Here is a 14,254-nt window from a genome sequence, read left to right as displayed (position 1 = left end):
GCAGTGGCGCGATCTTGGTTCACTGCAAGCTCCACTCCCGGGTTCACGCCATTCTCCTGCCTCAGCCTCCCGAGTAGCTGGGATTACAGGCATCAGCCACCACACTCTGCTAATTTTTTTTGTATTTTTAGTAGGGACAGGGTTTCACCATGTTAGCCAGGATGGTCTTGATCTCCTGACCTTGTGATCCGCCCACCTTGGCCTCCCAAAGTGCTGTGATTACAGGCGTGAGCCACTGTGCCTGGCCAGAGATTCTGATTTAATTCGCAGGCCTTGGTGGGGCACTAGAAACTGTACTTCCAAGAAGTTCTCAAGTTGCAGATGCTGTTGGTCCAGGAATCCCACTTTGAGAATCACTGCTCTAGAGCAGGATTTCTCAAAAGTATCACTCATGACATTTTAAAGCGGTTAATTCTTTGAGCGTCTCTGGCCTCTACCCAGTATATGTCTGTAGCACCCCTCTAGATAGCTCCAGACATTGTCAAATTGTTTCCTGGGAGGCAAAATTGCCTGAAGTTGAGCAGCACTGCTCCAGAAGATCTAAGTTAAAAAACAATGCAAGAGTCTAGGTGGGTTGCAGTGTCAATTGAAGAAAATAAGTTGAAGCCTAGAAGAAAGAGTTTGGGATAACCCAGGGCTTAATGCAGAGGATGGGAATCCATGCAGGCTTCTTTTAGAGAAGCATCACTATGTGTCTGGGGTTCAGAGACAACTGATCAAAGGGCAGGCTAAGAGCTCAGACCTGGCATCATTTGGTTCCACAGGAACAGGGCTGTCCATTTTAAGTCAGGTCCCTCCCTCTGTCCTGGGACATCAGCTGTCAAGCCCCAAAGACTCTTGGAAAAAGCAATCCTGTCCTAACCCAAATGGCCTGACAACCTTTTTTTGAGGCTCAATTGCCTATGACTCCAAATTGCTCAGAGCTCTCTTTTACCTCAGTTTCCCATTCTTCTACTTTGAGATGTTAATAAGCGGTAGATCAGTCTATTAGTAAGAAGTAAATACTCTAGTTTTGTTGTGAAGAAGCAACTCTGGTAAGCCTTTAGACCTGTTCTTTCTAGCTACTAACTAGATCCAATCCCTGAAAAAGATTGTTCTTGTCTTTGAAACCAGCAACTCTGCCTATTATCTATTTACTTGAAATAGAAGACAACGTCTGGAGGCTTGGATCTGCTTCCCTACAGGACTCATCCTTGCATAACTTCACTAGGCCCATGAAGGTCTCCAGGGATTAGCTTCTATAACCTGAAAAGGGATCGACCATCCCTGAACAACCAGGGGAAGACAGGACCAATTTTTGTTTTGATGGGCTGGCTTGTAAATAAACTGTTTAAGGGTTTAGGACTGGATGGGATTAGGGCTACTGACTAGGAGAAAAAGTAATTATATCAGGGAGGCCAAAAAAAAAAAAAATGGAAAAATAACCTGAAAATCCACCTCCCTGAAAATTCAACCCACAAAACTCAGCCACGCAGCAAAAAAGAAATTTGGCTCTTTAAGTGCCAACAGGATTAAGTGCTAGAGATTGTAGAAGTCATAAAGGGAAATTAACTGAAAACCAGAGATGCCATTACTCATTCGGGAGCAATCTATCTCTCCCAAAGTGAGAATACAATCTGCACCCTCTGGGGATCTTTTATACTCAAATCTTTTTTCCCCAGGCTGGGGCTTCTATTTTCTTCAAATTCTAAATGGTGCTGCTATTTCCTGCTAATGGCTTCTACCCAGTCTCTTGACGAAGGCACCTGGGAGGGGACTGAAGGTGAGGTTAGAGGAAAGCCCCTGCAGTCTCCAGGGTCTTGGCTCTTCCCAATCACTGCCAACTTCTCAAGGGATTGGTAGGCTTTTAAAAGGGCAGTGTCCAGGTTGAAGCCCTGTTTTATTCCAACCCAAGAAAAGATGAGGGTAAGTGGAAGGGACTGGACCAGTTTTCAAGTACAGGTTGAATATCCCTTATCCAAAATACTTGAGACCAGAAGTGTTACAGATTTTGGATTTTATTACTTTTTTTGAGACAGGATCTTACTCTCACCCAGGCTGGAGTGCAATGGCAGGATCTTGGGTCACTGCAGCCTCCACCCACTGGGCTCAAGTGATCTTCCCACCTCAGCCTCCCAGGTAGCTAAGACTATAGGTGCATGCCACCACGCCTGGCTAATTTTTGTATTTTTTGTAAAGACAGGGTTTTGCCATGTTGTCCAGGCTGATCTCAAGCAATCCTGGGCTCAAGGAATCTTCTCACCTTGGCATCCCAAAGTGCTGGGATTATAGGCATGACCCAATTTCTGAATACCTGCATATATATAATGAGGTATCTTGGGACCCAAGTCTAAACACAAAATCCTTTTGTTTTATATATACCTTATACACATAGCCTGATAATTCTGTAAAATATTTTAAATAGTTTGTGCATGAAACATTATTATTATTACTTTTTGGAGATGGGGTCTCACTCTGTCACCCATGCTGGAGTGTTTTGGTATGAACATAGCTCACTGCAGCCTTGACCCCCTGGGGTCAAGCGATTCTCACCCCAATCTTCCAAGTAGCTGGGACCACAGGTGTGCACCACCACACCCGGATAACTTTTAAATTATTTGTAGAGATGAGGTCTTGCTATATTGCCCAGGCTGGTCTTGAACTCCTGGGCTCAAGTGAACCTCCCACCTCAGCCTTCCAAAGTGTTGGGATTACAGGTGTGAGCCAGTGTCCAGCTGGAATAAACTTTTGAGTGCAACCTGTTACATGAGATTAAATGTGGGATATTCCACTTGTGGCATCATATGGACCCTCAAAGTTTAAATTTTGGAGCATTTAGGATTTTGGATTAGGCATGCTGATACAGTTTGGATAGCTGTTCCCTCCAAATCTCATGCTGAAATTTGATGCCCAATGTTGGCGGCAGGGCCCAGGTGGAGGTATTTGGGTCAAGGGGGTGTATTCCTCATGAATGGCTTGGTGCCCTCTTTGTGGTAGAGTTTTCATGGGCTATTTATAAGTACATGGCACATCTCCTCCTCTCTTGCTCCTTCTCTTGCCATGTGATACACCTGCTCCCCCTCTGCCTTCCACTATGATTGGAAACTTCCTGAGGTCCTCACCAGAAACAGATGCTATGCTAGTGCCACCCTTCTTGTACAACCTGCAGAACTGTGAGCTCAATAAACTTATCTTTATAAGTTACTCAGCCTCAGGTGTTTCTTTCTAGCAATGCAAAATGGACCAAGACAGATGTTCTACCTGTATGTGGACCTGGTGCTTAAAAGGGATTATTAGGGAGTGTTTGGTGATACTGCTGGAGGTGTGAAAATCAGCTTGCATACTATCTTTGTCCAAATCTCTCCTGGTTAAAGGTGTAACCAAATATATATATATATATATATTGCTCAGACCAGAAATCTGAAAGTCACTATACCCTTTGGAGATTCTACCATACTATGTATATTAAAGGCTCTAAACAGCCCTGCAGTAAATAAACTAGCTTCACTTTATTTAACCTGGTCTTGAGCATGGGATATTTATGCACCAAAATATCTAACAAACTATCTCAAAAACAGTGTTCTGTGCAATGCACTTTAGGAAACCTCAACCTATGGATCACATACATGAAGTACAAGCTTTCTAGGATTTGGCTTTTAATTCTGTAACTTTACTGTTTGCTGCTCCCCAACTCTAACCATTCTCAAGTTCTTTTTGGTTTATAAAATGTGCCACACTTTCAAGCTTGTGCCTGTTTTTTCCTGAAATGCACATGTTCTTTGTCCATCTGGCAAGCCCTACTCATCCTCCAAGTCCCAATCTAAGCATAATCACATAATCTGTGAAACTTCCTAAATGCTCCAAGGCAAAATAAGTTGTTTCCTCCTGTGTTTCCAGTGCACTTCATTCAAACTTTATTCACTGTATTAAAAGTAATTGGTTTGGCCGGGCGCGGTGGCTCAAGCCTGTAATCCCAGCACTTTGGGAGGCCGAGACGGGCGGATCACGAGGTCAGGAGATCGAGACCATCCTGGCTAACACGGTGAAACCCCGTCTCTACTAAAAATACAAAAACCAGCCGGGCGAGGTGGCGGGCGCCTGTAGTCCCAGCTACTCTGGAGGCTGAGGCAGGAGAATGGCATAAACCCGGGAGGCAGAGCTTGCAGTGAGCTGAGATCCGGCCACTGCACTCCAGTCCGGGACAGAGCGAGACTCCGCCTCAAAAAAAAAAAAAAAAAAAGTAATTGGTTTGAAAGCTTTACCATCCTGCTGGTTCCTTCATTAATGAGTCGTATAAATCTTTGGCATGTGCTCACTTAAAAAAGTAATGAATCTGAGATGGTTTTTTCTACTGGTGTGTGCACTTCTCAAGATGGCAAGGACAGTACCTTATCTATCTCTGTCTTCAGCAACAATGATCATGCCTGCCATATAACAGGGGTTGTTTGTTGAATGATGATGCCCCAAAACCAGGGCAGACAGCCTCTCTCTAACTTAAGATAAATAGATGATTCAGGTTTGTGAGCCAAAAGTATAAAACCAAACAGGCTCAGAACAGGTTAGAACTGTGAAGATCTCTTTGTTCTGAGATAAGAGATTCAGAAAAAACACACTCTACTCCCTATTGCCAGATGAGATTCACTAGTGTCTATCTGTGTGCTGGGTGTAGTCACCCAGTGGTCCAGGGAGATGGTAACCTATCTTAGTGGTAGCAGGCAAGTAATAGAATTTCTTAATGTCCCTGTCTGTTTATGCAAAGCCAGACAAGTAAACAGAATCATAAAGGTGTCTCAGATAATGTCATGGTTAAGTTGCACCCAAACATTCTCGTATTCCATTTGAGTTGAGTTTGATGCAGCATTCTGACCAATGTCATTTCTACCAGCTGAGACTGCCCCAAATCTGCCCACTTTCAAGAGCCTGAGTATAGAGAATGCTGCTCAGAAAAGTTCTTTTGGCAGGAGGCAGAGTAAACACAGGCTCTGCTCATTAAAGATCAGGTGCAAGGACACAAAACCAAGTTCTTTTTTTTTTTTTTGAGACAAAGTCTTGCTCTGTCGCCCAGGCTGGAATGCAATGGCACAATCTCGGCTCACTGCAACCTCCACCTCCCAGGTTCAAGAGATTCTCTTGCCTCAGCCTCCCGAGTAGCTGTGATTACAGATATGCGTCACCACACCTGGCTAACTGTTGTATTTTTAATAGAGATCGGGTTTCACCATGTTGGCCAGGCTGGTCTTAAACTCCCGACCTCAGGTGATCTGCCTGCCTCGGCCTCCCCAAGTGCTGGGATTACAGGCGTGAGCCACCGCGTGTCGCAAAACCAGGTTCTTTTAGAACTTATTTATCACGTCTTGGCTGCTCTGCTTCTAGTAGGAAAAAAATATTGTTAAGAAAAATATTGTTACTGATAAATAATTATTCTCTGTCATTTTCATGGAAGTGAGTAAACCTAGAAACACAGAAAAGGTGGGGGAGGGAAACAAGTGAACAACTTCTTGGAAGTTTAAATGAGCTGTATTCCGTGGCCACATCAAGCTCTACTCTGATTTATAGCAATCAAGCCTCAAAAAAAAAAAAAAAAAGACAACAATAATTCCAATCCACATGGGTCTTGTATAAAGGCATCTATTTGGCTTTTAATACAAAAAGACTTAGAGAAATACAGAAAGAAAATATCATACAAGTCAGTCTCACAAAAAAAAAAAAAAAATCCCAACCAACAAATTTGTCACATTGGGCCTGCATTAGAAAACAGGAAAAAAGAAAAAGAAAAAAAATAAAACAGTCCCTGAAATCTGGCAGGTGGTTTTTAGAGGCCATGGGGAGCTTGGGGAGCTTGCCTTAGTCATTCTGGTGAAATGGGACAGAAGCGGTTTTTGGAATATGGCCACTGCCTTCTGTTTCTTGCTAGCAATGGTCATCTGAAGGGAGGGTGCTAGCCTGGGCATCCAACATTTGATGTCAGTTACGCAGTCTGAGGTCTCAAAGACAAGTGGCCTTGGAGTCTTCCATTCCATATCTTCACTGAATCTCTCCCATATACAGTCTCTTGTCACTCGATGCTGAGATAACTGAGGTAAAAAGAACAGAGAAGATACCTAGAAATAATGAAGGCTCAAGGAGACTTGGTGCTCAAGGGCTCTTGTGTCAAGAGCCAATTTTGGTATAAAAGAGCAGCTGGACTTAGCTTAAATTCCCCTCCTAAACACCATCCACAGGAAATTGTAGCCTGGCTTTTCAATCCAAGTCCTCTAATATCATGAGGATGACTGTATTATGGGAAATACATTATCAGACACTAAATACTGATGTCTCTTGTTAGTCAAACCCCAAGAAAAAGACTTTCCCAATCATTGTAGAAAAGAGGAATCTATGGCTGTGCCAGTCATGTTGTAAATGTGCTTCTGCTTGTTATACTTAGTCCTGGAGAAAGTTACAGTTTCTCCTTTAATTCAAGGCTTAAATTATTTGGTTTAGCCAGCCACAAAATTTTAAGCTGAAATTTATATCCAAATATTAAGAAGAATCATTCTTGGTTGGGCGCAGTGGCTCACACCTGTAATCCCAGCACTTTGGGAGGCCGAGGCAGGCGGATCACCAGAGGTCAGGAGTTTGAGACCAGACTGGCCAACACGGTGAAACCTCGTCTCTACTAAAAATACAAAAATTAGGCAGGTGTGATGGTGGGTGCCTGTAGTCCCAGCTACTTGGGAGGCTAAGGCAGGAGAATTGCTTGAACCTGGGAAGGCGGAGGTTGCAGTGAGCCAAGATCTTGCCACTGCATTCTAGCCTGGGTGACAAGAGTGAGACTCCGTCTCAAAAAAAAGAAAAAAAAAAAAGTATCCTTCTTTTATCCAAATACATCATTGAAACAGACTTGATGGAAGTAAATTAAAAAAAAAAAAATTAGACTTACCAAATTCCTTTTGAAATTAAGAAGAAAATAGAGCATTGCTCTTACCCTTACCACTTCTGACCAGTGGTGAGACTGTTATTGATACCCACATAAAGACTATTTGCAGCTGGGCACAGTGGCTCACGCCTGTAATCCCAGCACTTTAGGAGGCTGAGGCGGTTGGATTACTTGACTCAGGTCAGGAGTTCGTGACCAGCCTGACCAATATGGTGAAACCCTGTCTCTACTAAAAATACAAAAAAAAAACCAAAAAAACAAAAAAATAACCAAATTAGCTGGGCATGGTGGAGGTGCCTGTAATGCCAGCTACTTGGGAGGCTGAGGCAGGAGAACTGCTTGAACCCAGGAGGCAGAGGTTGCGGTGAGCTGAGATTGCACCATTGCTCCAACCTGGGCGAAACAGCGAGACTCTGTCTCAAAAAAAAAAACAAAACACACACACACACAAAAAACACACAAAACACCAAAGGCTGTTTGCATGGAAATTCGCATAAAACAGATACCCACTTTTGCCTCTGTATTCCCAGGATCCCTACGGGGAGATTTCCAGTTTCCCTTTCCCCCTCGTTGGGAAAGACTTACTGATGGGCTCGTCAGGGTGGAAAGCAACTTCGTTGATGGAGCCAGCATGGCCGGGCAGCTTATATAATATTCTCCTGCTTGTGGTATCCCACACGTACACAAACCTGTAAGGTATCATGAAAAGCAAGGGTAAGGCCTCCTAGAGCTGGGGGTAAGGCAGAGGCATGGCTTTTTAAAGGAAATGGAAGCAACAATGATTTACTTACCTTACATTTACTGAACCATGTTCTGGCTTTTAGAAACTAGGAATACAGAGTTTGAATAAGACATGAACTCAACTCTTGAGCAATGGGGTGGAGAAATAAGAATAACTAAAAATATAAGCATTACTGGCATGTTTGAATACAAGCTTCTGAAATGGGAAACACCACAGAGAAGAAAAGAAAAGTTTTCCTGCAGACATCACACAAAAAACTTTTTCAGAGTGTCTAGTATAATTAGGCTACAGTTAACTTCATAGTCATCCAGGAAGTCTAAAAGGTAACACAATTCATGGCAGGGTGGGAGCCTAGGCTGCAGATCTGGGTGAACGTTTTTGTACTATATTCAAACAGAGCCCGGAGAAAGGACAGGAAGTGTCTGGTATATAAAATATTTATACTATTTGCTAACCTAACACTCACTTGAGTCAAATTTTCCATTGAATTATCAGCCAGAAGGAATACTGAATTCTAGAATGCGAAGGGGCCAACAGAAATCAGCTTGTCTAGGTTGGGTATGGTGGCTCATGCCTGTAATCCCAGCACTTTGGGAGGCCGAGGTGGGTGGATCGTCTGAGGTCAGGAGTTTGAGACCGGCCTGGCCAGCAAGGTGATACCCAGTCTCTACTAAAAAACACAAAAAATTAGCCAGGTGTGATAGCGTGTGCCTGTAATCCCAACTACTCAGGAGGCTGAAGTAGGAGAATTGCTTGAACCTGGGAGGCAGAGGTTGTAGTGAGCCAAGGCCGTGGCACTGCCCTCTAGCCTGGGTGACGGAGTAAAAGACTGTCTCAAAAAAAAAAGGAGAAAAAAGATATCAGCTTTTCTAAACTCCCTATTTTAGAGATAAGAAAACTAGGGCACAGTGACATTTCCAAGGCAATACAGTACATCAATGGCAAAACTAAAATTAGAGCTCTTAAAGAAAAAAAAAAGCTTATTAGAGAATGTTCTTAGGAAGACATTTTTATTTGTCATTAAAAAAAATTATGAGGCTGGGCATGGTGGCTCACGTCTGTAATCCTAGCACTTTGGGGGGCCAAGGCTGATAGACTGCTTGAGCTCAGGCGCTTGAGACCAACTTAGAAAACATGGTAAAACCCCGTCTCTACAAAAAAAATTAGCCAGGTGTGGTGGTGCATGCCTGTGGTCCCAGCTACTCGGGAGGCCAAGATGGGAGGACTGATTGAGTCCAGCAGGTAGAGGCTGCAGTGAGCTGAGATGGCACTACTGCACTCCAGCCTGGGTGACAGAGTGAGATCCTGTCTCATGTTTTTTTCATGCTGTATAATAAAGGTAATGTAAGAGGCTACAGAGTTTTAAACTTCTTTCTACTGAAATACTCTGAATACTACTGAAAACTACCGAAATACCAAAATAACACAATGTAATTTCTGCAATCCTAGAATAAAAAAATGTTTACATATCTCTTCAAAAGTGATGAATAGTAACAGAAGATGTCATAAAAACGTGATTTTTTCCCTATTCATTCGGTAGTATTACAGCCAGTATTTTTATCATCACAGGCCATAATTTTCACTTTATCCACTTTAATAAGTTCTATCACCTTTTGGAATTCAATATCATTGAATAGAAAAGTCTATATGTTATCACAGAATCTTTTTGTTTTTCTAAATTAATGTATTTTTTTTTTTTTTTTTTTGTAGAGACAGTGTCTTCCTATGTTGTTGAGGCTGGTCTTGAACTCCTTGCCTCAAGTGATCCTCCCGCCTTCGCCTCCCAAAGTGCTGGGATGACAGGCATGAGCCACCATGCATGGCATATGGCAGAATCTGTATGTATTTAGAGAGCTACTGAAATCAACTCTGTTCCTAACCCTCTGAGCCAAAATGATGCGTTTATAGCCTTATTAAACTGAAGTAAAACTTGAAGGGCAAGTTGAGTGAACTGCTGAGATTGTATGAGCTCATCTAGGCTCTCCTGAAAACTGTTTCCCAAAGTAGTACTTCTGTATAACTGATATGACATGGCTTAGGAAGAAGAAATTGTTTTTCTTATTCAAGCTTGCCTTGATGCCCTGTGCTGAGGGCTTCCTGCCATGGAGCAGACAGAAGTGACCAGGAGCCCAGCAGGGGGTTCCTATGTATCTGACCACTTCTTCAGCAGCCACAGAAACTACAGAGCTGAACCCAAGACTCTGGAGCTCTTAATATACTCCCGTATTTTACTTTCACTTAACTATCCATAAATATACTGGCTAAAAATAAAGGGTCTATTATCTTAATCTGATGAAGTAAAATTCATCTGTTGGTAAATACAAAGGGCTGGTGGTTTTGAAGCAGGTATTTAAAATTATTTACATATTTTGTTTTGTGCAATCAACAACTCACCAGTACTTGATCATAAAAATGGTACATTCACCAGTACTGGATTATAAAATGCCTAGTTCTAATCCAACATTACACTTTTGGTCTAAAATGCAAATAAACAAGAGCTTCTTAATTATATTATTTAGCTGTCATCAGCTAGGCTCCATAGAAACTAAGCTCTGAGCAAGATAGAGGAGAAGCAGGAACTCCATCAGTCTAGACTCCTTGGCTCTGATACTCATGCCCTTCCTACTGTCTTCTTTCCTGTCATGCAAAAAAAGGTGGTCCTCATTAATTCAATGATTGGCTGTGTGGCATAGTAAAAATGTATGAGCTCTGGAGTCAGAAAGACTGGGGTTCAAGTCTCAGTGCAGCTATTTACTAGCTAAGTAAGCTTAACTCAGAGAAGTTAAATAATTGCAGATCATTTAACTTCTCTAAGCTTCTTAGTTGCAATGATGGAGAAAATATTGACCTCATAATTTTGTTGAGAAAAATAATGAGGTAATATATGCAAAGTGCCTGGCACACAGAATTAATTATAGCTATTGTTATTACAAGTATACTCATCATCAAAACAGAATCTCATGAAGTCAATGGGTTGAATAAATCACTCTTGGCCAAGAGACTGGCCAGCCTTCCTGTAGTCTACAAGACTATATATAGTTTCAAGTTTGAATAAGAGGAGGTGATCTGTAAGTTAAGTTATTAGTTAGTAGAAAGGAGAAATTTGCCAAATTCAGGCCAAGCTGAAAAGCAGTTTTCTGAGGATACATTTCCCAGGCACATAAAAGACAGAATCTCAGATCTCCAAGGGTTTACACTTCAAGGCCTCACTCTTGATGGCTGCCAATTAGATGCTAAATTTAGAGGGGTTCCTTGCCCTCTCCTTACTTTGGCATGGCAACATTTGGCAGGAACTAGGAGCCTTATGTAACAGAGCTGCTTGTTGACTTGGGGCTAATTGGCGAGGTGGCCTGTCAAATCTGGCCAACCCCCAGCAGGTAGAAAGGGTAGCCTTTCCTCAGACCATGCTTCCACATGTGAAGTTTTTTTTTTTTTTTTTTTTAAAAGAGATAGGGTCTTGCTCTGTTGCCCAGGCTGGAGAGCAGTGGTATGATTGCAGCTCACTATATCCTGAAACCACTGGGGTCAAGGGATCCTTCTGCCTCAGCCTACCAAGTAGCTGGGACTACAGGTGCGCACTACTATGCCTGGCTAATTTTTAAGATTTTTTTTTTTATAAAGACAGGGTCCTGCCATCTTGCCCAGGCTCATCTTGAACTCTTGGGTTCAAGCCATCCTTCCACCTTGGCCTCTCAAGAGTGCTGGGATTAAAGGTGTGCGCCATCGATCACATGTAAAGTTTAAAGGTACAGTGGAGAGGGAAAGAGGAAAAAGACGATACTGTAATTCAGAAAGGGCCAATGCCAGAAATAAACTGCTCATCAGAGAAAAAAAGTATGTATATATAATTTAAAAATTTAATTACAGCCAGGCGCGGTGGTTCATGCCTATAATCCCAGCACTTTGGGAGGCCGAGGCGGGCGGATCACGAGGTCAGGAGATCGAGACCATCCTGGTTAACACGGTGAAACCCCATCTCTACTAAAAATACAAAAAATTAGCTGGGCGTAGGGGCGGGTGCCTGTAGTCCCAGCTACTCGGAAGGATGAGGCAGGAGAATGGCGTGAACCCGGGAGACGGAGCTTGCAGTGAGTGAAGATTGCACCACTGTACTCCAGCCTGGGCGACAGAGCGAGACTATGTCTCAAAAACAAACAAACAAAAAAATTCAATTACAAAAGAAAGATACACTCTTTCTGCTGAAAATTATGTAAAAATACTTAGGATAGTTCTTACTATATCAGAATACGAGACATCTTAGTCTGTTTCTTAAAGTCTTCTCTAGTAACTTGACAACTTAAAATTCTTTAGCTTTCCCCCTTCTAGGCAGCTCTCTAAACCACTTGCACTCAAATAATCAATGTGATACTTTCACCTGGACTCTTTCTTTTTCCTCTAGAAAATACCTGAATACTTGTCCATTGTTCTTGGCATTAAACTTGTCAGGAGAAAAAAAAAAAAGCAGACTCTGGAATTTAAATATGTTCAGTATGATTCATTAATAGAAAGGTATGGGACAGACCACAGTGCAGCTTCTGTGTGGCAGTATTAGGGCCCCAAATAGGGGAAAATCCTAGAATATGCTGAAAGCCCTGGCTAGCCCAAGAAAGGCATCCTATTTATAGGATGGTGCTTGTTTCAGTAGAGTTGGAAGAGAAACTCTAAAGGGGAGGATAGGATTAAGCTAAAAAGGGTCAAGACATTGCCCAATGGGAGCTAAACACAGGATTTGCTGTCAGAGGGTCTTATCATTCTTTACCAGGCCTCATTTGCAGCCCATCAGACTTGACACCTGGACATCCCTATTCAACCTGATTCTCCCCCAAACACAGGTTACCACAGACATGCCAAATAAAACAGCATCTGACAGAAAAATTCTCTCCCTTCTGTTTCTCATTCAGCACCTAATGCCTGAGCCAGTTTAGATTCATATTTCATAAAACCTTAGCCGATTAATTCAGCATGGGGTGGAATATACCTAGTCCGCATTTTGTTACACCCTGCACCTAGCAATCATTGCACTTCCCACTAACCCAGACACCGCTCTGAATCATCTCCAACACAGATAGGCATTACCAATAGCTGAGCTGCTACGCAGGGTAAAACTGGACTGCCATTCTTCAGCTAGGAATTCATTCATGTAATATAAACGAATTGCTTAAGCACTGACAAAAAAAAGCTCAAGCACTGACAACAGTGCCATGGGTTCACAGAAATGACTAAGATTCATTCCCTGATCTCTAGGAGAAAGTAACTCAGTGGGGGTACCTCACTTTGTCTGTCTGATTGTAAGATGTAATAAATGCTAATAAAGGTTAGATGTATGAAATGGGATTACAGTACAAAGAACAATGAGTTATGTCCAAGAGGTAATAGAGAGAGGGCGCCAGGGACAGTTTACGGATGTAACATAGAGGTGGTACCTAGAGAGATATGGGAGTTTGGATAACGAAGAGGGAATGTGAGAGAGAACCTGGAGGCGAGAACACAAAAGGAGGTTAGAATATGAAAATTCCATGTGAGCAGCATTGTGACAGTGGGCGAGGTGGGTACTTAATATGTATTCAAATGAACTGAAGCATGGAAGAAGGAGGTGGTGAGGGAGACTAGAGACAGATTATGAGACTGAAATTTATTTTGATGGCAAAGGGAACCCAACAGAATCAAAGAAATCGTTGATCCTGTAGGTCTAAAATGTCTCCAAAGTGGGCAGAAATTATGTTTGTCCAACACGGTTTTGAAACCCTTCATACTGCACAGAGTTTCATCTTCAAGCACAGTCATAACTCTACGTCTGCTCTAGCTCCATATCCACGCTTTATGTATCAAACACAAGAAGACATCCTGCATAGCTACATCATTATTCTTCTTCTTTTTTTTTTTTTTTGGAGATGGAGTCTTGCTCTTGCTGCCTGGGCTGGAGTAGTGCAATGGCGTGATCTCGGCTCACCGCAACCTCTGCCTCCCGGGTTCAAGTGATTCTCCTGCCTGAGCCTCCCAAGTAGCTGGGATTACAGGCATGTGCCACCATGCCCAGCTAATTTTGTATTTTTAGTAGAGATGGGGTTTCTCCATGTTGGTCAGGCTGGTCTTGAACTCCTAACCTCAGGAGATCCCTCCGCCTCGGCCTCCCAAAGTGCTGGAATTGCAGGTGCTGGAATTGCAGGCACAAGCCACCACATCTGGCCAGCTACATCATTCTTTACTTTGCACCCAGTAATCCTTACCTGTCGGCTGAGCCAGCTGCTATTTTGCTTCCATCAGGTGACCAAGAACATCTCAGAAGGTTCTATGACAAATAAGAATCCACTGAATAGTAATATACCAAACTCCTCTTTGCAAGGCTGCAGAATCACTGAGAGGCTTTACATTTCCTAAGTAGAGTTTTAATTATTCTTCTCAGGAAGATGGTCAGTAATTATCTTATATTCTATGCCCAAAAGAGCATACTTTGTTATTTTACACCATATAAAAACTGTAGAAAATGCTTAACTTACAGTTAATTAGATTGAACCTGACAACAAAATTTTGTTCTACTTATAAATGGAGGTTCCCTTTGCTCCATTTATCTTGATACTCATTATTCTTTTTTTTTCCTAACTATCTTTAAGAAAAAT

The 14,254-nt window shown here is 42.4% G+C and overlaps 1 protein-coding gene and 1 pseudogene across 2 annotated transcripts in view; both read right to left on the bottom strand.

Moving 5' to 3' along the window:
* Nucleotides 1-5,477: 5,477 nt before the first annotated feature.
* SNRNP40 (small nuclear ribonucleoprotein 40kDa (U5)) overlaps nucleotides 5,478-14,254 on the bottom strand; it is a 39,086-nt gene continuing 30,309 nt past the window's right edge. The window contains exons 8-10 of the mRNA XM_011955481.1: nucleotides 13,865-13,926; nucleotides 7,481-7,584; nucleotides 5,478-6,053 (exon numbers count right to left, since the gene is read on the bottom strand). Of these exons, the coding sequence (XP_011810871.1) occupies nucleotides 6,004-6,053; nucleotides 7,481-7,584; nucleotides 13,865-13,926 (216 nt within the window). The 3' untranslated portion in view covers nucleotides 5,478-6,003. The remainder of the gene's footprint in view (nucleotides 6,054-7,480; nucleotides 7,585-13,864; nucleotides 13,927-14,254) is intronic.
* Nucleotides 9,167-9,905, bottom strand: LOC105521303 (annotated as a pseudogene). The gene is made up of 2 exons (XR_001003251.1): nucleotides 9,462-9,905; nucleotides 9,167-9,299 (listed from the first exon to the last, which is right to left on the bottom strand). The product of XR_001003251.1 is annotated as a transcription initiation factor IIA subunit 2-like (transcript).

Source organism: Colobus angolensis, unplaced genomic scaffold (genome assembly GCF_000951035.1).
Source record: "Colobus angolensis palliatus isolate OR3802 unplaced genomic scaffold, Cang.pa_1.0 Scaffold4, whole genome shotgun sequence".
In the NCBI taxonomy this organism is placed as follows: domain Eukaryota; kingdom Metazoa; phylum Chordata; class Mammalia; order Primates; family Cercopithecidae; genus Colobus; species Colobus angolensis.
The sequence above is the reverse complement of the archived record's forward strand: the minus strand, read 5'-3'. Positions and strand labels throughout refer to the sequence as shown.